Consider the following 22887-nt stretch of genomic DNA (forward strand, 5'->3'; position numbering starts at 1 on the left):
GCTGCACTGCTTCCTGCCCCCTAAAGCTGAGCGGGGCGAGGAGGGCGAGTGCCAGGCTGGGCCACGAGACACAAGACACTGTTTCTTGCCAGGGTCCTGGTAGCTTCCTCTTCAACAGCCACTTCCGTGTGGCCGGGGCCCCAGGGGCAGGAGCTGCTGCCCGTTGCCCAGGCCACCCTCCACCCCCTAGTTGGGAGCCCTGCCTCCCTGGGGCCGGGCCAAGCCCAGCAGCTGGCTGGGATCCCATGGGGGACTGGTAGGGCACAGGTCTTGGGGGACAGAGGTGACCGGGCCAGTGCCCTGGGGCTCTGGCCATGAAGTCTCGGCAGAAAGGAAAGAAGAAAGGCAGCTCGAAGGAGCGGGTTTTTGGGTGCGACTTGCAGGAGCACCTGCAGCACTCAGGCCAGGAGGGTAAGGAGGCCGGCTCAGCTTCTGCGGGGTGGGTGGGGAGGCACTGGGTGTCTGCAGCCCGATGCAGCCTGAAGGGCAGAAGCAGTTTCCGGTTCTCCTGGGGAAGGGGCAGTGGCCTGGGGTCACCATTCAAGAGACCTGTAAATGGGCAAGACAGGAAATGTGTCTCAGTGAAGAAGGCAGGGCGGCTCCCTTGTGTAACTTTCTGGGGATGGGGTGGCTGAGGGGATAAGAATTTGAGCACCCAGGGAGCAGTGAGGTGGAGGATGGAGAGACTGGAAACCAAGGAGGAGTGGATGAAACAGTGGGCAGGTGCCTGGGAACAGGAGAGGGAGGGTGAGGTGAGAGGGTCAGGAGAGGAGTGACTGAAGGGGAAATGATTATCCTTAGGTCTGAATGAAAGGAGACAGGAGAATGGCCCCAGAAGGGTCTCAAGATGGCCCTTGAGGCCGGTGGTTTCCTGGCTGGAGAACACCCAAGGACAAGGTCGTGGGCTCTGTTCCCACCGCAGCCTTGCTGGGCTGCAAGGGAGGATGTGGGGCTGGAAATAGCCTCTGCCTCCAGTCTCTGTGATTCTCTTGTTCTCCCTATGCAAAAGAGAAACAGATTCAAAGTGGGGGGCAAGGGGAGAAGCTGCTGAAATGGGGAAGAATGAGAGAGGGTGTGAGGCCTGGCTTGAAGCTGGAGATGGAGGGTGCAAAGGAGGGTGGGTGTGGAGCTGTCTGTGGAGCTCACCCATCTCCCTCCTTGGGTTAGCTTAGAGTGGGCTTTGAAGCCAGAAGGACCAGGGACAATATCAAGTTCACCACGGGGTCTGGCATGGGACAGTCACTCAAAATCATTTCTTGATTCAATTTGAAATTGAACCCAGGTATCCTCGCTGCCCAGCCCAGCTTGTTTTTGGCACTTCAAGCTCCTCCTAGAGAAGGGCATAATTCTTTCCCCACTCCACCCCATCCCACCCCACCCCAATCTGTCATTTCCTCTTTGTCCCCTCCTCTGCTCTGGGCTGTGGTGCTTGCAGCGGATGGAGGGAGGGTGATGGTGGTTCCCAGATCATTTCCTGCTCTTAGCCCCACCCCTGCGTCCCCAGACACCTCCTTCCCCTTTTCTCCTCCCTCCAGACGACCCCTATCCCCACTGCCCTTGGTTAAGGGAAAGCCCACACCCCAAGGAAGAGTGTTAAACAGCTGAAGCGAGCTTATTTGGCCTTCCTCTTCTCACTGGGCAGAGTGGAGGTGGCACAGCTATCAGTGCAGGACTTACTCCTTTCTAAGGGACTCCTCTCAAGAGCTGTGATTCTTAGCCAAGGACCACGAGATTTAATTGGGGATGATGTTCTCCTCCCTGCTCAATGCAAACCCTCAGTTCAGCCTTTCCTGGTACTGCCCTTTCCTGTGGCCCACCAACCAACCCTATCTTGAAACACCGAACCCATAGCCAGCCCAGACCCTGCTCCTATAACCCTCCTGGCCTCTTCCTGCATTCCTAGCAGGGAAGGGGCATGCTCTCTAGAGGGGACAGACATCTGACTGCTGAGTCCTGATCCTAGGTGAATACCAGAGCAGGAGACCAGAACCTCACCTGAACCCAAGGGTGGGTTTATCTTGGGCACCAGAGTAGCAGTGGTGGCCCCTTCTATCCCCCAGGTCTTCCCGGTACAGAGAGGTGGAAAGTGGAAGGAAGGACAGAGAGAGGCTGGTGTGGTTCCTCTCTTTAACCTAACATCCACAAAAAAATGAAAGCAGACAGATCTGTGTTTTTGGTTAATTTATCCTCCCTGATCATGTTGGTCTCCCCCATCCTTACAACCTTGCTCCATCTCAGCCCTCTCTCCAGCTCTTTGCCCCAACATGGGTCTCTTCCTTCCCTAAGCCCTATATGTACTCAGTTCTTTCTTTTCCTAATCTTTGATAGATTGTTCAGTTTTGTTTTTTTTTTTTTGAGACGGAGTCTTGCTCTGTCCCAGGCTGGAGTACAGTGGCATGATCTCGGCTCACTGCACCTTCCGCCTCCCGGTGCCAAGTAATTCTCCTGCCTCAGCCTCCAGAGTAGCTGGGATTACAGGCGGGTACCACCACACCTGGCTATTTTTGTATTTTTAGTAGAGAAAGGGTTTCACCATGTTGACCAGGCTGGTCTCGAACTCCTGACCTCATTATCCACCTGCCTCGGCCTCCCAAAGTGCTGGGATTACAGGAGTGAGCCACTGTGCCCAGCTGATTGTTCAGGTTTCTAATTCTCCAGGTCCCTAAGCTTTGGGCCCTCCTCCCTTACCCTACTCTCATTTCCTCGATGTCTCCATCCGTTTGACATCATGCCTCCAATCCTGTCTGTAGCTTTTATCTCTGACCTCAGCTCTCTGATCTTTATCTCCCTAACTCCCTCATCTCTGTGACCCTGTTGTCTCTTCCCCATCTCCTTGACCCAGTTCTTCTATGACTGTGACTCCTTAGGTTTTTGAGTGTCCTCTTTAAAGGACTCTGGAGGTTCAAAATCAGCAGAGAAGGATAGGATGGAGAAGACCTGGTTTGGATGCTGCTCAGGTGACAAAAACTTGGTGGTTTAGGTGACAGCAGACTATTTATGAGTCAAAAGAGTTGGTTTAGCATTAGGCACCCAAGAGTACAGCAGCAGTTCAAACAAGGAGAGGCCTGCCCTATCTCTGCATTCAATGCTGGGAACCTGAGGTCAGTGGGATCCTAGAAAATGGGAGCAGGTACTGAAAGGATGGATGGTGAACTGTAGGGCTGAGACTAAGACAAGGCAAGAGACGTGACTAGGGTGCAAAATTTAAGGAAGCACTCACTTTCAGTGTCGTACAATTGCCCTAGGTGCCTCTTTTTTTTTTTTTTTTTTTTAGATGCAGTCTTGCTCTGTTGCCCAAGCTGGAGTGCAGCACCACCATCTCAGCTCACTGCAACTTTGACCTCCTGGGTTCAAGCAATTCTCCCTGCCTCAGCCTCATGAGTAGCTGGGACTACAGGCACGCACCACCACGCCTAGCTAATTTTTGTACTTTTTAGTAGATACGGGGTTTTGCCATGTTGGCCAGGCTGGTCTTGAACTCCTGAGCTCAGGTGATCCACCTGCCTCAGCCTCCCAAAGTGCTGGGATTACAGCCATGAGCCACCACGCCAGGCCGCTAGGTGCCTCATTCTCAAGGAGGCACTCAAGACTGTGCATGGGCATGGTTGGCATCTACATGGCCCTGAGAATAACTGCTTCCTTAAATTTTGCACACTAGATGCTTCCCTAATCCCACCCAACTCCTGGCTGTTGTGTGCAGGAGGATGAAGGGTCTGGAAGCCAGGTTGTATGAGAGTTGAAAGATTGTGGTTGGCTGGGCGCGGTGGCTCACGCCTGTAATCCCAGCACTTTGGGAGGCCAAGGCAGGTGGATCACTTGAGGTCAGGAGTTTGAGGCCAGCCTGGCCAACATGGTGTGAGACTCTGTCTCTAGTGAAAATACAAAAATTAGCTGGGCATGGTGGTGTGCGCCTGTAGTCCCAGCTACTCGGGAGGCTGAGGCTGCAGTGAGCCAAGATTGCACCACTGCATTCCAGCCTGGGCAACAAAGTGAGACTCTGTCTCAAATAAATAAATAAATAAATAAATAAATAAATAAATAAATAGGGCTGGGCGCAGTGGCTTACTCCTGTAATCCCAACACTTTGGGAAGCCGAGGTGGACAGATTACCTGAGGTTGGGAGTTCAAGACCAGCCTGACCAACATGGAGAAACTCTGTCTCTGCTAGAAATATAAAAATTAGCTGGGCAGAGTGGTGAGCACCTGTAATCCCAGCTACTTGGGAGGCTGAGGCAGGAGAATCTCTTGAACCTGGGAGGCGGAGGTTGCAGTGAACTGAGATTACACTGTTGCACTCCAGCCTGGGCAACAAGAGTGAAACTCCGTCTCAAAAAAAAAAAAAAAAAGGCCGGGCGCGGTGGCTCAAGCCTGTAATCCCAGCACTTTGGGAGGCTGAGACGGGCGGATCACCACGTCAGGAGTTCGAGACCATCCTGGCTAACACGGTGAAACCCCGTCTCTACTAAAAAATACAAAAAACTAGCCGGGCAAGGTGGTGGGCGCCTGTAGTCCCAGCTACTCGGGAGGCTGAGGCAGGAGAATGGCGTAAAAACCCGGGAGGCGGAGCTTGCAATGAGCTGAGATCCGGCCACTGCACTCCAGCCTGGGCGACACAGCAAGACTCCGTCTCAAAAAAAAAAAAAGAAAGAAAGAAAAAAGAAAAAGGAAATTGGGGTTGATGAATTTACTGATTATTTTCATTCCATATTTCTGTCATACTTTATTCAACAAAGAGCTTGGGATGACTTTCAAAACCCAAAACTTTACAAAAAATTAGAATAAATGGTTGAAGGAAAAACAAGAAGAGAAAGATCAGCACCCAGAAATGCATATTATGTGGTTCTATATGGTTCTTAGAGGTGGGCTCTGAGCTTCCTAGTGGTTAAAGAGGTAAACATAGACCAGGCCCGGTGGCTCACGCCTGTAATCCCTGTGCTTTGGGAGGCTGAGGCGGGTGGATCACTTGTGGTCAGGAGTTCGAGACCAGCCTGGCCAACATGGTGTGACCCCATCCCTACTAAAAAACACAAAAATTAGCAGGGCATGGTGGCACACGCCTGTAGTCCTGGCTACTCAGGAGACTGAGGCACCAGAATTGCTTGAACGCGCCCCAACTCAACATAAGTAAATAAACAAACATAATCAAGTGCAAGACAAATGGGCCCATAAGAAAAAAAAATTAGATGGTTTAGGAGAAACACAGCTTTTTCCCTTTCCTTTCCTTTCCTTTCCTTTCCTTTCCTTTCCTTTCCTTTCCTTTCCTTTCCTTTCCTTTCCCTTTCCCTTTCCCTTTCCCTTTCTCTTCCTTCCCTCCCTTCCTTCCTTCCTCTCTCTCATTTCTCTTTTATTTCCCTCACTCCCTTTCCTCCCTTCCCTTTCCTTTCTTTTCTTTTCTTTTTTCTCTTTTCTTTTCTTTTCCCCTTCCCCCTTCCCTTCCCTTCCCTTCCCTTCCCTTCCCTTCCCTTCCCTTCCCTTCCCTTCCCCTGCCCCCTTCCTTCTTGTCTTACTCTGTTGACCAGGCTGGTGTACAATGGTGCCATCATCACTCACTGCAGTCTCAAACTCCTGGGCTCAAGCAGTCCTCCTGCTTTAGCCTCCTGAGTAGCTGGGACTACAGGTGTTAGCCACCCTGCTCATTTTTTATTTTTTGTAGAGAGGTCTTGCTATGTTACCCAAGCTGGTCTTGAACTCCTGGCCTCAAGTGATCCACCTGCCTTGGCCTCCCAAACTGTTGGGATTACAGGCATGAGCTGCCATGCCAAACATAGCTTTTTCTGATGCTGATATGTGAGACGCATTTCTCTAATGAGTCCTAGTTAATAGGACCCAATGTTTTTTCATTGGCAATATTCTCCATTAATTCTCCAAGGGATGTTATTGATTCTCATAATTGATTAATTCACTGAGTCATTTAACAAACATTTATTTAGCAACTGCTCTGTTACAACATTGTGCTAGATGTTAGGAGAATGTTATTATATGTCAGGAGGTATAAATATAAAATAAACTAATCGTAACAAACCGCAAGAAGTGCTATAATACAAACATGAACAGCTGGGTGTGATGGCTCATGCCTGTAATCCCAGCACTTTGGGAGGCCGAGGCAGGCAGATCACCTGAGGTCGGGGGTTTGAGACAGGAGAAACCCCGTCTGTACTAAAAATACAAAATTAGCCGAGCATGGTGGTGCATGCCTGTAATCCCAGCTACTAGGGAGGCTGAGGCAGGAGAATTGCTTGAACCTCGGAGGCGAAGGTTGCGGTGAGCCGAGATTGCACCATTGTACTCCCGCCTGGGCAACAAGAGTGAAACTCCGTCTCAAAAAAACAAAAAACAAAACAAAGCAAAACATGAACAAAGACTGTGGTGGATTATAATATAGATATAAGAAAAAGAAAAAGGTTTAGAATTGGAGGTTATGTTTACGATGTGCTTTTTTGTTTTTTGCTTTTTTGTTTTTTTTTTTTGAGACAGAGTCTCACTCTGTCACCCAGGCTGGAGTGCAGTGGTATAATCTCAGCTCACTGCAACCACTACCTCCCAGGTTCAAGCAATTCTCCTGCCTCAGCCACCCAAGTAGCTGGGACTACAGATGCATACCACCACACCAGGCTAATTTTTGTATTTTTATTACAGATGGGGTTTTGCCATGTTGGCCAGGCTTGAGGTCGAACTTTAGACCTCAAGTGATCTGCCCACCTTGGTCTACCAAAGTGCTAGGATTACAGGTGTGAGCCACCGCACCTGGCCCAAGATGTGTTTTAAGGAATGCATAGAAGTTCACCAGGCAGAGTCATAGGGAGAGTAATTCCAGGCAAAGGAATAATATGAGTAATGGTACCAAGGCTTGTTAATGGACTAGCAAAGGGCTGCATCATAGGATTTGTGAAGGAATTGTCTAGAGCTGTGGCTGAAATGGTGTCTGGACCTGATTTGTGAAGGGTCTTATATACCAGGCTGAGGAGTTTATATTTTATTTTGTATCTGTAAGGTAAGCAATGGGGATTAATGTGGGGCAGAGTAGGGTGTATGCTAGGCAAAGGATCTAAAGTGGGAAAGTGCTTTGGAAAGATAACTACATGGCCTTGTGGAGATGGGTTTCAACACATGGTTTTTCTTTTTGTTGTTGTTGTTTTTAAAGACTGAGTCTTGCTTTGTCACTAAAGCTGGAGTACAGTAGCACAATCTCGGCTCATTGCAACCTCCATCTCCTGGGTTCAAGCAATTCTCCTGCCTCAGCCTCCCAAGTAGCTGGAATTATAGGCGTGCGCTGCCACACCCAGCTAATTTTTATATTTTTAGTAGAGACGGGGTTTTACCATATTGGCCAGGCTGGTCTCAAACTTCTGATCTCATGTGATCCACCCACTTTGGCCTCCCAAAGTGCTGGGATTATAGGAGTGAACCACCGCGCCTGACCTGGTTTTTGAGGATCTATCATGTATGAGACACCATGTCAGATAATATAAGGAATAACAAGATGGATCACACTTAGATTTTGTCCTTAAGAAGCTTACAGTCTAGTAACAGGAGGGGGCCTGGGGTTGGGAAAGAGTACAGGTTTTTGAACCCTTGATTAGAGTCCTGCCTCTAGCAAGTGATTCTCCTGCCTGTGCTTCTTTGATCCTCAGTTTTCTTATCTGTAAAATGGGGACTAGAACATCTAATTTTTAAAGTTTTTTTTTTCAGATATTCTTGTATTTGATTGTCAAAGGTCTGTCATCCAGAATATCTAATTTTTAAGACAAAATGATAGAACATATATAAAGCAGGTCAGGCGCAGTGGCTCACACCTGTAATCCCAGCACTTTGGGAGGCTGAGGTGGGCGAAATATGAGGTCAGACCAGCCTGGCCAACATGGTGAAACCCTGTCTCTACTAAAAATATAAAAAAATTACCTGGACATAGGGGTCGGTGCCTGTAATTCCAGCTACTCAAGAGGCTGAGGCAGGAGAATCGCTTGAACTTGGGAGGCGGAGGTTGCAGTAAGCAAAGATCATGCCACTGCACTCCAGCCTGGGCAACAGAGTGAGACTCCGTCTCAAAAAAAAAAAAAAAAAAGTCCTTGACTCTGCCTCTGCCTCCCCCCTCACCAACCAGATTATTACCTCTTTAAAAATAACTAGTAATTACAGACAAGTTTCTTTCTTTTCTTTTCTTTTTTCCTTTTTTTTTTTTTTTTTTTTTGAGACGGAGTTTCGCTCTTGTTGCCCAGATTAGAGTGCAGTGGCGTGATCTTGGCTCACTGAAACCTCCACCTCTCAGTTCAAGTGATTCTCCTGCCTCAGTTTCCAAGTAGCTGGGATTACAGGCATGTGCCACCATGCCCAGGTAGTTTTTGTGTTTTTATTAGAGATGGGGTTTCACCATGTTGGTCAGGCTGGTCTCAAACTCCTGACCTCAGGTGATCCACCCACCTCAGCCTCCCAAAGTGTTGGAATTACAGGCGTGAGCCACCACACATGGCCCAAGAAAGACAAACTTCTCTCTTTCTCTTTCTTTCTTTCTTTCTTTTTTTTTTTTTTTTAGACAGGATCTCACTCTGTCACCCAGCAGGCCAGAGTGTGGCTTCCTGCAGCCCTTGCCTCCTGGGCTCAGGTGATCCTCCCATGTCAGCCTCCTGAGTAGCTGGAACTACAGGTGTGCACCACCACACCCCATTCATGTTTGTATTTTTTGTAGAGACAGAGTTTCCGCATGTTACTCAGGCTGGTCTTGAACTCCTGGGCCCAAGCAATTCACCCGCCTTGGCATCTCAAAGTGCTGGGCTTACAGGCGTGAGCCACTGAGCCCAGCCTGACAAATTTCACTTTAACAAAGGCAGAACTTTCTAACAAAGGGCTGACTGGGGTAGTTTGGAGAGGCAGTGACCTCCCAGGACCTTTAGGACCCACTAAGCAGAGATACTGTAGAGGGGTTGGCAGGTTGAAGCTGATGACCTGTAAGAATCTTTCTGATGAGTTTTTATTCCATGAGCTTTGCCCATGGTCTCACCAAATTCCCTTCTCTGAGAAATTCCATTTCTCAGACCCAGTGCAGTCTCTGACCACCCAGATTTTTTGATTTCTGTGTCTCTGCCCCGTCTGTGTCCCCAGTGCCCCAGGTGCTAAAGAGCTGTGCAGAATTTGTGGAGGAGTATGGAGTGGTGGATGGGATCTACCGCCTCTCAGGGGTCTCCTCCAACATCCAGAAGCTTCGGTGAGTCAAACAGAGTGGGAGGGCTCTGTGACCAGGAGGCCAGGGAGCCAGAAGGTCATAATAAGAGTTGCTGAGGACAGCAGAGACAGGGAGTGAGAGGCAGTGGGGAGAAGGAAACACAGATGCTAGGTAAGGTCCCAGGGAGGTCTCTAACAACTCCTCGGGAAAGGTGAAGACAATGGTCCCTCCCCCAACTTAGCACACACACACATATACAAACTCCACTCTCATATACACCATTCCCACACACACACCCGACTTAAACAAACAAACAAAAAAACAACTTAGGTTGGGCGCAGTGGCTCATGCCTATAATCTCAGCACTCTGGAAGGCTGAGGTGTGTGGATCACCTGAGGTGAGGAGTTCAAGACCAGCCTGGCCAACATGGCAAAACTCTGTCTCTACTAAAAATACAAAAATTAGCTGGGTGTGTTGGCACACACCTGTCATTCCAGCTACTTGGGAGGCTGAGGCAGGAGAATTGCTCCAACCCAGGAGGCAGAGGTTGCAGTGAGTCAAGATTGCGCCACTGCACTCCAGCCTGGGTGACAGAGTGAGACTCTGTTTCACAACAAAAAACAAAAAACTTAGATACAATTTACATATCACAAAATTCACCATTTAAAAATGTATAATTCAGTTGTTTTTAGTGTATTCACATACTAGTCACATAGTATATTTACTTTAGATAGTGATGAAGTACAATAATCATCACAATCTAATTCCAGGACATTTCTTACTTTTTTTTTTGAGATAGAGTCTCACTCTGTTGCCTAGGCTGGAGTGCAGTGGCACAATCTTGGCTCATTGCAACCTCTGCCTGCTGGGTTCAAGTGATTCTCCTGCCTTAGCCTCCTGAGTAGCTGGGACTACACCACCATGGGTGCACACCACCATGCCTGGCTAATTTTTGTATTTTTAGTAGAAATGGGGTTTCACTATGTTGGCCAGGCTGGTCTTACTTTTTTTTTTTTTTTGCAATTTTTTTTAAAGACAGTCTTCCTCTGTTGCCCAGGCTGGAGTGTAGTGTCATGATCTTGGCTCACTGCAGCCTCTGCCTCCGGGGTTCAAGTGATTCTCCTGCCTCAGCCTCCCGAGTAACTGGGACTACAGGCATACACCACCACACCCAGCTAATTTTTGTATCTTTAGTAGAGACGGGGTTTCACTCTGTTAGCCAGGCTGCTCTTGAACTCCTGACCTCAAGTGATCTGCCTGCCTTAGCCTCCCAAAGTGGTAGGATTACAGGCGTGAGCCACCATGCCCTGGCCTGTGTATTTTTTTGTGTGTGTGTGTGATGGAGTCTTGCGCTGCTGCCCAGACTGTAGTGCAGTGGTGAGACTTTGGCTTACTGCAGCCTCCTCCTGGGTTCAGCGATTCTCCTGCCTCAGCCTCCTGAGTAGCTGGGATTACAAGCACATGTCACCACGCCTGGTTAATTTTTTTTTTTTTTTTTGAGATGGAGTTTCACTCTTGTTGCCCAGGCTGGAGTGCAATGGCGCAATTTTGGCTCACCACAACCTCCACCTTGCGGGTTCAAGTGATTCTCCTGCCTCAGGCTCCTGAATAGCTGGGATTACAAGCAAGCGCCACCATGCCTGGCTAATTTTGCATTTTTAGTAGAGACGGGTTTTCTCTATGTTAGTCAGGATGGTCTCGAACTCTCGACCTCAGGTGATCCCCCTGGCTCGGCCTCCCAAAGTGTTGGGATTACAGGCATGAGCCACCGCACCTGGCCTACCTTTTTTTATTATAGCCATCCCTGTAAATGTAAACTGATATTTCAATGTGATTTATATTTGAGTTACTTTTGTTATTTTTCTTTTCTTTTGCTGAGACTGGGTCTCACTCTGTCACCCAAGCTAGAGTGCAGTGGCATGGTCATGGCTCACTGCAACCTCTACCTCCTAGGCTCAAGCGATCCTCCTACCTCAGCCTTCTGAGTAGTTGAGATTATAGGCATGAGCCACCTCCCTGGCCTATATTTGCATTTCTGTAATAGGTACTGATGTTGAACATCTTTTCCTGTGCTTATTGTCTACTTGCATATCTTCTTTGGAGCAGTAGCAGTGTTTTTTCAAATCTTTTGCCCATTTTTCCCCCTTTCCTATGGTGCCAACTTTGCCTGTTTAAAAATTTGGCTTATTTGTTTAGCCTGGCATGGTGTTGGGTGCCTGTAGTTCCAGCTACTCAGGAGGCTGAGGCAGGAAAATCGCTTGAACCTGGGAGGCGGAGGCTGCAGTGAGCCGAGATCGTGCCACTGCACTCCAGTCTGGATCACAGAGTAAGACTCTGTCTCAAAAAAAAAATAAAATAAAATAAAAAAATATTAGCTTATTCGTCTTTCTAATCATTGAATTATGAGAGTTCTTTATATGTTACAAATACTAGACCCTCAATCAGATATGTTGTTTGCAAATATTACTCCCATTTTGTGGGTTGTCTTCACTTTTTTAATAGTTACTTTTGACTACAAATGTTTTTAATTTTGATGTTGAATGTATCCATTTTTTTGTTTGCTTGTGCTTTTAGTGTCATATCTAAGAAACTGTTGCCTAATCCTAGGACATAAAGATTTACACTTAAGTTTCTTTCTAAGAGTTATACCCACCCATATTTACACATACCCAGTGGCACAAATTTAGGACCATACTCTATTGACTCTTACATACCCTTGCATTGTTACACATATCTACAGCTACATCCCTAACATATCCCTGTTCATGCATCAATCCACTTACCTGTACATGTACCCATCCTCACATTCACATCTACGTGTCAACATATGCAATACCTTATACTTACTGGCTTATACGTGTACGTGTCCCAACATTCTCCTTCCAAGTCCCATACATGTTGACCCATGACCATGCCGGGACCCATCTCTACAGGGACCCACTTCTCCCCACATCACCCCAACCCCTACCACTCCTGACCACGCTGTGCCTCCCCAGGCAGGAATTTGAGTCAGAGCGGAAGCCAGACCTGCGTCGGGATGTTTACCTCCAGGACATTCACTGCGTCTCCTCCCTGTGCAAGGCCTATTTCAGAGAACTGCCAGATCCCCTACTCACTTACCGGCTGTATGACAAGTTTGCTGTGAGTTGAGAGGCAAGGGGGTGGAAGACACAGCTTAGGGGTGGACAGCCTGGTTTTGACATCCCAGGTGTGCCACATACCAGCCAGAGTCCTAGTGATCCTGAATGAAAGAGACCACAGAAAAACTTACTGGGGAAAAGACCCCACCTCCTGAAATCTCCTAGCCCCTACTACCTTTGTCCTGCCCCATCCCTCTTCTCTTCACTCTCCCTCTGCTATGTCCTTCTTTCTTCTAAGGCCTGCAGATTGCACACAGCACAGTGGTGAGACTTGGGGAGGTAGAGGCCAGATTGTTGTAGCTGGAAGGGCCTTGGAAAGCACATAGACCAGAGCTTCCCTACACTTAAGAGAATGAGAATACTTTGTAGAAGTCAAATTTTTTCAAGGATGTCTCTCCATTCACTGTAATTGTGTGTTGAACATCTTTGATTTTTTTCTTTTTTCTTTCTTTTTTTTTGTTTTGAGATGGAGTCTCACACTGTCACCCAGGCTGCAGTATAGTGGTGCAATCTTGGCTCACTGCAACCTTCGCCTCCCAGGTTCAAGTGATTCTCCTGCCTCAGCCTCCCGAGTAGCTGTAGAGCCTGCCACGATGCCTGGCTAATTTTTTGTATTTTTGGTAGAGACAGGGTTTCACCATGTTGGCCAGGCTGGTCTTGAATCCCTGACCACAGGTGATTCACTCTCCTTGGCCTCCCAAAGTGCTGGGATTACGGGTGTGAGCCACTGCACCCAGCCTGTTTTTTGTTTTTTGAGACAGGGTCTCCTGTCACCCAGGCTGGAGTGCAGTGGTGTGATCACAGCTCACTGCAGCCTCGATCTCCCAGGCTCAAGTGATCCTTCTATCTCAGCCTCCTGAGTAGATGGGACTACAGGCGTGTACCACCATGCCTGGCTGATTTTTAAAATTTTTAGTAGAGACAAGGTCTTGCTGTGTTGCCCAGACTTGTCTCAAGCTCCTGAGCTTAAGAAATCCTCCCAACTCAGCTCCCAAAGTGCTGGGGTTATAGGTGTGAGCCACTGTGCCCAGCCTGAACATCTTTTAAATATGAAAACACATGAAAAATATGCTATTTTGAATTGAGTAACACTTTAAAAATAAGTTGTACTTTATTGAGCACAACAGCACTGAGAGACCCTAAATGCTAGCAGCACCCTGCTTAGTCCACACTGGCTAGGTTGGGGTGGGAGACGGCTTTCCTGGACACACTGAAACAACTGGGTGGTCCCTGGGGCATCCACAAGGTGGCACCACTGAAGTATCCCAGTACCAGAGCTCTACGGATGGAGGATGATAAGGCAGCGAGCTGCCAAGTCCACAAAAGCTATTAAGTGGCATAACCAAAATTCAGCTGCCATCTTTGTGGACCTCAAATTCTGAGCTCTCTCTAACATGTCAGTGCACTACAGATGATGTAGGATGGGGTAGCACAGAGTCCAGTGCTCATTGTTCCTGAGAACTTGGTTAGGAGCTCTGGGGAGTAAGCAGGGGCATTGCTGGATCACTGATTCCTGCTTATTGCACCCTTCTAAATCAGGAGGCTGTAGGAGTGCAATTGGAACCTGAGCGCTTGGTCAAGATCCTAGAGGTGCTTCGAGAACTCCCTGTCCCAAACTACAGGTATGTGGCGCTCCACATCCGCCCAGCAACCTGAGACAACTCATTCACTCTCTGCCTGGAGCCTTAACTGGGTCCTACTGACTCCCAGGTCCCAGCCCTAATGCCTGCCCTGTGCATTCCCTGTGTGATCCCTGCCCCTGCTTTCTGCAGGACCCTGGAGTTCCTCATGAGGCACTTGGTGCACATGGCCTCATTCAGTGCCCAGACCAACATGCATGCTCGCAACCTGGCCATAGTGTGGGCTCCCAACTTGCTGAGGTAGGTGCCTGCGTGAGCAGTGTATGGGGATCCTGTGAGGCACTGGCCTCTGGGAGGCTGCTCCCAGGATGAGGTGTGACTGTGTGGGTACACTGGAGAAGGATGTGGGGCTCACGAAGCCCAGTGAGAAAAGAAGGTTCAAGATTATGTTGGGTCGGATGGGCCCCATCCATTTTAGTCCCTTCTCTATGATCAAATAAAGTCCCTAAAAGGCAGGACTTTTGTGTTTTCCTACAGTGTGTCACTGAGCTCAGGGACTGGAACATAATAGTTCCATGTCAATTTTTTTGTTTGTTTGTTTTTTTTTTTTTTTTTTTGAGACAGAGTCTCGCTCTGCCGCCCAGGCTGGAGTGCAGTGGCCCGATCTCAGCTCACTGCAAGCTCCGCCTCCCGGGTTCACGCCATTCTCCTGCCTCAGCCTCCCGCGTAGCTGGGACTACAGGCGCCCGCCACCTCGCCCGGCTAGTTTTTTGTATTTTTTAGTAGAGACGGGGTTTCACCGGGTTAGCCAGGATGGTCTTGATCTCCTGACCTTGTGATCCGCCCGTCTCGGCCTCCCAAAGTGCTGGGATTACAGGCTTGAGCCACCGCGCCCGGCCTTTTTGTTTGTTTTTGAGACAGAGTCTTGCTCTGTCGCCCAGGCTGGAGAGCAGCAGTGTGATCTCAGCTCACTGCAAACTCTGCTTCCCAGGTTCAAGTGATTCTCGTGCCTCAGCCTCCTGAGTAGCTGGGATTATAGGCATAAGCCACCATGCCTGGCTAATTTTTGTATTTTTAGTAGAGGCAGGGTTTCACTTGATCTTGAACTCCTGACCTCAAGTGATCCACCCACCTCCTCGCTGTGCAAGTACTAGGATTACAGGTGTGAGCCACTGTGCCCGGTCTCAGGCCAAATGTTTGTTGAGCAAAATGTCTTGCAGTCTGTTGGCTGCACTCACTGTGCATATCACTTACTGTGGTCCAAGACAGATGATGAGAAGTCCTGTAATTCACCATAAAATTCATTATAAACTAGACACCCTGGTACGCAAAGGAAATAGAGATTAATCCTGAGGAGGGGTCCAAGAAGGCTTCCCTCCTGGAAGTCTTCAAGTGGCATTTGAGAATTGGAAGAATAATGCATACAATTTAAGAGGTAGAGATGGAGTTAAGGTCATTCGAGAGAGACAGAGAGAGAGAGAGAGAGAGAGAGAATAAAGTATTTTCAGGGAGAATCTGGATTGGGAAGTTTGGTGGGGCTGAGGGGGAGAATAACCCCACATCTTCACAGGTCTAAGGACATAGAGGCCTCAGGCTTCAATGGGACAGCGGCCTTCATGGAGGTGCGGGTGCAATCCATCGTCGTGGAGTTCATCCTCACACACGTGGACCAGCTCTTTGGGGGTGCTGCCCTCTCTGGTCAGTGTCTTTCCTGCTCTCCACATATGGTACTGTTTGGGGAGTCAAGTCAGTTATAGATAGCCTTGCAGATCACCTGGTTCAGTTGATTCTCATACAGGGATGTTGGTAGTGGTCACATGGAGAGAACCCTGGGGAGATAACGGTGCAGTCAGGACTTGGGAAGACCTCTTCTGCTGTCAGTCTAGGGCATAGCTTGACCTCTGAGTCACCATCCTGGCTCCCAAGGCTAGTGATCGCTCATACCCACCCCCAGCCCACCAGGCCAACGTCCTGGGATCTCCCGGCCCTCTTTGTCCATGAGGGTACTCTTTTGAGGTGATGGACATGGAGGTAGTGTCTTTAGGGGCTTCTGAATGTATCCCTAACCTGGTAGTTGGTGAGGGGTGATGAAGGATTGGGTGCCTGAGGTCCCTCTCTTGGCTCTGTTCCTGGCTGGTCAATTCCTTTCCTTTTCCCAGGTGGTGAGGTGGAGAGTGGATGGCGATCACTTCCAGGGACCCGGGCATCAGGCAGCCCTGAGGACCTTATGCCCAGGCCCCTGCCTTATCACCTGCCTAGCATCCTGCAGGCTGGTGATGGACCCCCACAGATGCGGCCCTACCACACTATCATTGAGATTGCAGAGCACAAGTAAGGCCTCCTTCCTGGGCCTTTCTCCCCAGCACTGACCGTCATGTTCCAACCTCCAATTATGCCCCTCCATTCTTTGTAGGAGGAAGGGGTCTCTGAAGGTCAGGAAGTGGAGGTCTATCTTCAATTTAGGTCGCTCTGGCCATGAGACTAAGCGTAAACTTCCACGGGGGGCTGAGGACAGGGGTAAGTCTGGGGAGATGGGGGGAACTCTGCTGAGGGTGCACAAGGCCCTGGCTCTACCCACATCCCTGTCTTACAGAGGACAAATCCAACAAGGGGACACTGCGGCCAGCCAAAAGCATGGACTCACTGAGTGCTGCGGCTGGGGCCAGTGATGGTGAGTATAGGGGTGCATTTCTGTGTGTGTATGTGTGTGTGCTATGTGACCAGCATGGGCTTGTGTGTGCGTGTGAACATGCAGCCAACTGTGTTCAATCATTTCGAAAAATATTTAATGAGTGCCTATTACATACCAGTCACATTGTAAACATAGCTGAATGCTATGTTTACAATGGTGAGCTCATTGTCTAATCTATGGGTTTGTTGATGAGTGTTCATATGGGAAGGGACAGCATGGGTGTGTGGTGATGGTGGTGGTGGTGGTGGTGGTGGTGGTGGTGGTGGTGGTGACGATGGCCAGTGACTGTATCTGCAGGGAAAGAGGGGAGTTTCCTAGGTATGTGAAGGTGAGGTGATCTTTGACCTACTGACTGGGTGAAAAGTTTGCAGTAGTGATCAAAAGAAGCTGGGCCTGGTGCCTTCCAGGCTGTCCTTGCTCTCAGGCCTGAGAAAGCAGAGAGCATTCTTCAGAGCCTTCTTGAGATGTCTAGGCCCCTGGAGCTTAGGCCATTGCCTACCTGGCCCTCTTTTTCCTCCACAGAGCCAGAGGGGCTGGTGGGGCCCAGCAGCCCCCGGCCAAGCCCATTGCTGCCTGACAGCTTGGAGAACGATTCCATAGAAGCAGCAGAGGGTGAACAGGAACCTGAGGCAGAAGCACTGGGTGGCACAAACTCTGAACCAGGCACACCACGAGCTGGGCGGTCAGCCATCCGGGCTGGGGGCAGCAGCCGTGCAGAGCGCTGTGCTGGTGTCCACATCTCAGACCCCTACAATGTCAACCTCCCACTACACATCACCTCTATCCTCAATGTGCCCCCGAACATCATCTCTAACGTTTCCTTGGCCAGGCTCACCCGTGGCCTTGAGTGCCCTGCTCTACAGCACCGGCCAAGCCCTGCCTCTGGCCCTGGCCCTGGTCCTGGCCTTGGCCCTGGCCCCCCAGGTGAGGACCCATTGATTGATCAAGACTGGGAAAGAGGACTAGAACTCTAGGCTGAAGCTCTGATGCTGGAAGATCCACCCTAGGAAGGGCAGAGGCCTCAGCCCTTGGGCTTTGGGGTGGTTACCTTCAGCTGCCTCCCTAGATTCAGGATTGGGGAAATTCAGTAATATTATCAGGTTATGTGAAATCTATGGAGGGGAGATCTCTAGCAGCCTTCAGAACATTGATGTACCCAAGAATAGGGGCTTGTGTGAGAAACATACAGCAGGGATTACTAAACACAAATGTGAGAATATATAATAGATAGATGGGTAATAACAACAGTAACATCAATACTATCAGTTAACATTTATCAAGAGTTTATTAGGCCGGGCGCAGTGGCTCAAGCCTGCAATCCCAGCACTTTGGGAGGCCGAGGCGGGCGGATCACAAGGTCAGGAGATCGAGACCATCCTGGCTAACACAGTGAAACCCCGTCTCTACTAAAAATACAAAAAAATTAGCCAGGTGTGGTGGCAGGCACCTGTAGTCCCAGCTACTCGGGAGGCTGAGGCAGGAGAACGGCGTGAACCCAGGAGGCGGAGCTTGCAGTGAGCGGAGATCCCGCCACTGCACTCCAGCCTGGGTGACAGAGCAAGACTCTGTCTCAAAAAAAAAACAAAAACAAAAACAAAAAAAGTTTATTATGTACTGGCCGGGCATGGTGGCTCATGCCTGTAATCCCAGCAGTTTGCAAGGCCTAGGCGGGTGGATCACCTGAGGTCAGGAGTTCGAGACCAGCCTGCCCAACACGATGAAACCCCATTTCTACTAAAAATGCAAAATATTGGCTGGGTGTGGTGGCAGGCGCCTGTGGTCCCAGCTCCTTGGGAGGCTGAGGCAGGAGAATCGCTTGTACCCAGGAGGCAGAGGTTGCAGTGAGCTGAGATCGCACCACTGCACTCCAGCCTGGGCGACAAGAGCAAAACTCTGTCTCAAAGGAAAAAAGAAAGAGTTTATTAAGTACCAAGTGCTAGGCCGGGCACGGTGGCTCACGCCTGTAATCCCAGCACCTTGGGGGGCTGAGGCGGGTGGATCACTGGAGGTCAGGAGTTTGGGACCAGCCTGGCCAACATGGTGAAACCCTGTCTCTATTTAAAAAAATACAAAAAAAATTAGCCGGGCATGTGTGGTAAGGCATGCCTGTAATTCCAGAGACTCAGGAGGCTGAGGCAGGAGAACTGCTTGAACCCAGGAGGTGGAGGTTGCAGTGAGCTGAGATTGTGCCACTGCACTGCAGCCTGGGAGACATAGTAAGACTCCGTCTTAAAAAAAAAAGTTCCAAGTGCTATGATTGCAGGAATTAGCTTGTTTCATTTTCTCATAATCCGTATGTTTCTTGTGTGAGATAGGATATTGTACAGGTATTGTTATCCTTATGTTACAGCAGTGGAAACTGAGACTTAGGTTAATCAATTTGCTATTTATTTAGGTAGAAGTAGCAGAGCTAGGATCTAATCCTTGCTCTGCCTCCAGTTCCCGAAGTGTCACGCATGAGAAGTCCTGAGGCAGGATAGGATAGTGGGTAAGAACATGGGCTATAGAGTTAGGCAGACTTGGGTTCAAATTTTGGCTGTACTGCTTATTGGTTACATGACCTTAGACAAATTGTTTAATTTTTCTGAGCCTCAGTTTCCTCATATGTAAAATGAGGACAATACCCCACATAATAGTTTTGAGGAAAAAATAAGACAATGCATTGTAAAATGTATAGCACAGTGCTTGGCACCTGGTACGGTCTCAATTAAGGTAGCAAGCCAATAATTAAGGACATTGGTCTGAGAGGATCAGTCATTCAGAGTAGCAGTGCTGGGAGTGCTGGGCCCCTGCTATATCAATGCTAGGAGGACTCACATTTGGGTCAGGGCTTGACCTTTGTATTCCTGGAACTACTTCTCCCCCAACAGATGAAAAGTTGGAAGCAAGTCCAGCCTCAAGTCCCCTGGCAGACTCAGGCACAGACGACTTGGCTCCTGCCCTGGAGGATTCCCTGTCCCAGGAGGTGCAGGACTCCTTCTCCTTCCTAGAGGACTCAAGCAGCTCAGAACCTGAGTGGGTGGGGGCAGAGGATGGGGAGGTGGCCCAGGCAGAATCAGCAGGAGCAGCCTTCTCCCCTGGGGAGGACGACCCTGGGATGGGCTACCTGGAGGAGCTCCTGGGAGTTGGGCCTCAGGTAAGGAGAGCTGTGCTGGGTTTGGGGGTGGCATGGAGTCAAGTGTGGACAGGGCCTTCTGGTCCTGAGCCACCACGCTGTGCCTACAGGTGGAGGAGTTCTCTGTGGAGCCGCCCCTGGATGACCTGTCTCTGGATGAGGCACAGTTTGTCTTGGCCCCCAGCTGCTGTTCCCTGGACTCTGCTGGCCCCAGGCCTGAAGTTGAGGAGGAAAATGGCGAGGAAGTTTTCCTGAGTGCCTATGATGACCTAAGTCCCCTTCTGGGACCTAAATCTCCAATCTGGGAGGGTGCAGGGAGTCTGGAGGGAGAGGCAGCAGGATGTGGAAGGCAGGCTCCGGGAGAGGCTGGGGAAGAGCAGGCACGCTGGGAAGTTGGGGAGGACAAGGAGGCTGAGCCTGGTGGCAGGCTAGACATCAGGGAAAAGGCAGAGGGAAATCCAGAAACCAAGGTGGAGGCTGGAAAGGCCAGTGAGGATACAGGGGAGGCTGGGGGAAGCCAAGAGACAAAGGTCAGATTGAGAGAAGGAAGTAGGGAAGAGACAGAGGCCAAGGAAGAGAAGTCCAAAGGTCAGAAGAAGGCTGACAGTATGGAGGCTAAAAGTGTGGAGGAACCAGAAGAGCAGTATACAGATGAGGAGAAGGAAAAAGAAATTGAGAGAAAAGAGGCTGAACAAAGAAAGGAAGCCCAGGTAGAAGCTGAAAGGGACCTAGAGCAAGGGGCCCAGGAAGATCAAGTTGCTGAGGAGAAATGGGAAGTTGTACACAAACAAGAGGCCGAGGGAGTCAGAGAGGATGAGGACAAAGGACAGAGGGGGAAGGGAGAGTATGAAGCAAGAAAAGACCAAGGAGATGGTGAAGACAGCAGAAGCCCAGAAGCAGCAACTGAAGGAGGAGCAGGGGAGGTCAGCAAGGAACGGGAGAGTGGGGATGGAGAGGCTGAGGGAGACCAGAGGGCTGGAGGGGACTATTTAGAAGAGGGTACCCTCTCTGAAGGCTCAGGTGTAGAGTCCCTGGAGGTTGACTGTGCCAAAGAGGGCAATCCTCACTCTTCTGAGATGGAAGAGGCAGCCCCACAGCCACCCCAGTCAGAGGAGAAGGAGTCTGAGGGGCAGCCCAGTTCAGATGGCTGTCTATGTCCCTGTTCCCTTGGCTTGGGTGGTGTGGGCATGCGTCTAGCTTCTACTCTGGTTCAGGTCCAACAGGTCCGCTCTGTGCCTGTGGTGCCCCCCAAGCCACAGTTTGCCAAGATGCCCAGTGCAATGTGTAGCAAGATTCATGTGGCACCTGCAAATCCAAGCCCGAGGCCTGGCCGGCTTGATGCGACTCCTGGAGAAAGGGCTTGGGGGGCCCGAGCTTCTCGATCCTCTTGGAGGAATGGGGGTAGTCTTTCTTTTGATGCTGCTGTGGCCCTAGCCCGGGACCGCCAAAGGACTGAGGCTCAGGGAGTTCGGCGAACCCAGACCTGTACTGAGGGTGGGGATTACTGCCTCATCCCCAGAAACTCCCCTTGTAGCATGATCTCTGCCCATTCTCCTCGGCCCCTTAGCTGCCTGGAGATCCCACCTGAAGGCACGGAAGGGTCTGGATCCCGGAGTCGTCTTAGTCTGCCCCCCAGAGAACCCCAGGTTCCTGACACCCTGTTGTCCCCTCAGCGCCGATCGTATGCATTTGAAACACAGGCTAACCCTGAGAAAGGTGAGGGACTGTGATTAGGACCACAGCCCTGGGCAAAGGGGACCAGTAAGTTGTCTTGAATCTCCAGGGTTCCTGACTAGCTGTCTCTTCTGCAGTCTAGGCAGCTGTAGTGCCCAACTCTATAGGCTTTGGCCCTCCAGCTTCTCTGACTGTGGGAGGCACTGCCTTGTCTCAGACAGAAAGCACTTATCTCTTAGGAGATTCCCAAGAAAGTCAACAAGATCTTGTTCCCAGGGAGTGGGTTACTGGCCAAAGGGAACATAAGGTAGGCAGAAAAGTTAAAAGAGTTTCTTAAAGTGAAGACTGGAGAAGTTCCTCCCTTCCTCTGAGCTATGAATCTCTCTTCATGAAAGCCAAAGGTAGACACGGGGGACAGGGCCAGGTTAGGGCCTTCCATACACAAACACTTCTAGAGTTGCCCATTCCTGTTCTGCTCTTGGACCCTTAGATACCTCCTGTCCTTTTTAGATCCAGATTAAGAGAAACGTTCAGGAAGCTCTTTGAAACCCTCAGTATTTGTTGGAGGGACTGGACTCCTCTCCAGCTCCCCACCCTCTGCCTCCAGTCACCATGTGCAAGAGAGATCCTGTACAGATGTCTCTGGGCTCTCGTTTCTCCTTTAGAATAACTTCTTCCTATTTCAGGAAAGGGAAATGGTGTCACTCAGGCCCTGGGACTGCTTCTCCAGCCAGGTTGGGGCCATAGGTCCCACTCTAGTGAAGGTCAATGTCTCAGAATAAAAGCTGTATTTTTACACGTAGTGTGGAGTCTCATTACTCTTATTAAAGTCTTTGGTGATAGCTATTATATCTTCATATATTTGGCAAAACATTCTTTTTCTTCTTGTTGTTTGGGTGCTCTTCCTCAGTTGTTGTCATGGAGACTAGTGGCTAGAAACTAGAGCTAGGTTCATGGTGGTCACGAAATAAGGAAGAGAAACTTATATTTACATAATGCTCATTATGTGCCAGGAACTGGACTAAGTATCCTGTGCTCATAAAATCTGTGTCCTTGATTTTATTTAATCCGCATAAGTCTGGAAGGTTGGTGCTAGTATCTCCAGTTTATAGATGAGGAAACTAAGGCTCAATTAAGTCAAAATGTTTGCCAAAGGTCTCAGAGGTAAGAAGTGGCAGAGAGGGGTTTGAAACCTGGATCTGCCTCGTCCCCAAGTTTGAATTCTTCCCATTATACCACACTACTCCAAATCCATTCAGGGTAGGTCTTGATTGAGAAGAACAGGAATCAAGATTCCTGTCACAGAAAGTGTGAGCCTTTAGAAAACTAGAAGCTTTGGGGTCTTCGGGTTAGTGACTGCCGACGCGAATAACAAGGAACATACCCAGTTCTATGCATGCCCTGATAGGTCGTAATCTCTAGCAGGTAGGTAATCTTTCAAAAAGACGCCCTGAGCCAAGATGGCCTCCCAAATAGCCCTTGTTAAAGATGGCGCCTCCGTCAGACGTCCCTCCCTTCATCTCAGCTG

At 49.6% G+C, this 22887-nt stretch overlaps 1 protein-coding gene across 3 annotated transcripts; it reads left to right on the forward strand.

Annotated features, from left to right (window-relative positions):
* On the forward strand, positions 1-22161 carry LOC105498192 (Rho GTPase activating protein 30). Of its 3 annotated transcripts, none has more exons than XM_011770113.2 (12): positions 1-411; positions 9097-9199; positions 12155-12299; positions 13838-13920; positions 14071-14178; positions 15449-15576; positions 16038-16209; positions 16292-16395; positions 16472-16549; positions 17093-17494; positions 19441-19706; positions 19796-22161. In XM_011770113.2, the coding sequence occupies exons 1-12, from the start codon at positions 315-317 to the stop codon at positions 21413-21415; spliced, it is 3306 nt and encodes a 1101-aa protein (XP_011768415.2). In that variant the 5' UTR covers positions 1-314; the 3' UTR covers positions 21416-22161. The 3 variants fall into 3 exon arrangements, with proteins under 3 accessions (XP_011768415.2, XP_011768416.2, XP_011768418.2); XM_011770114.2 differs by having other exon boundaries at positions 19441-19535; XM_011770116.2 differs by lacking the exon at positions 9097-9199 and having other exon boundaries at positions 328-411.
* Positions 22162-22887: the final 726 nt, after the last annotated feature.

Source organism: Macaca nemestrina, chromosome 1, assembly GCF_043159975.1.
Source record: "Macaca nemestrina isolate mMacNem1 chromosome 1, mMacNem.hap1, whole genome shotgun sequence".
NCBI lineage: Eukaryota > Metazoa > Chordata > Mammalia > Primates > Cercopithecidae > Macaca > Macaca nemestrina.

Excerpts from the sequence above, each read along its gene's own strand:
- LOC105498192 (XM_011770113.2), top strand. The coding sequence starts at position 315 with ATGAAGTCTCGGCAGAAAGGAAAGAAGAAAGGCAGCTCGAAGGAGCGG. Across the intron at positions 16,550-17,092 it reads TGCGGCTGGGGCCAGTGATG|AGCCAGAGGGGCTGGTGGGG; the intron begins GTGAGTATAGGG and ends TTTCCTCCACAG. Across the intron at positions 19,707-19,795 it reads TCCTGGGAGTTGGGCCTCAG|GTGGAGGAGTTCTCTGTGGA; the intron begins GTAAGGAGAGCT and ends CTGTGCCTACAG.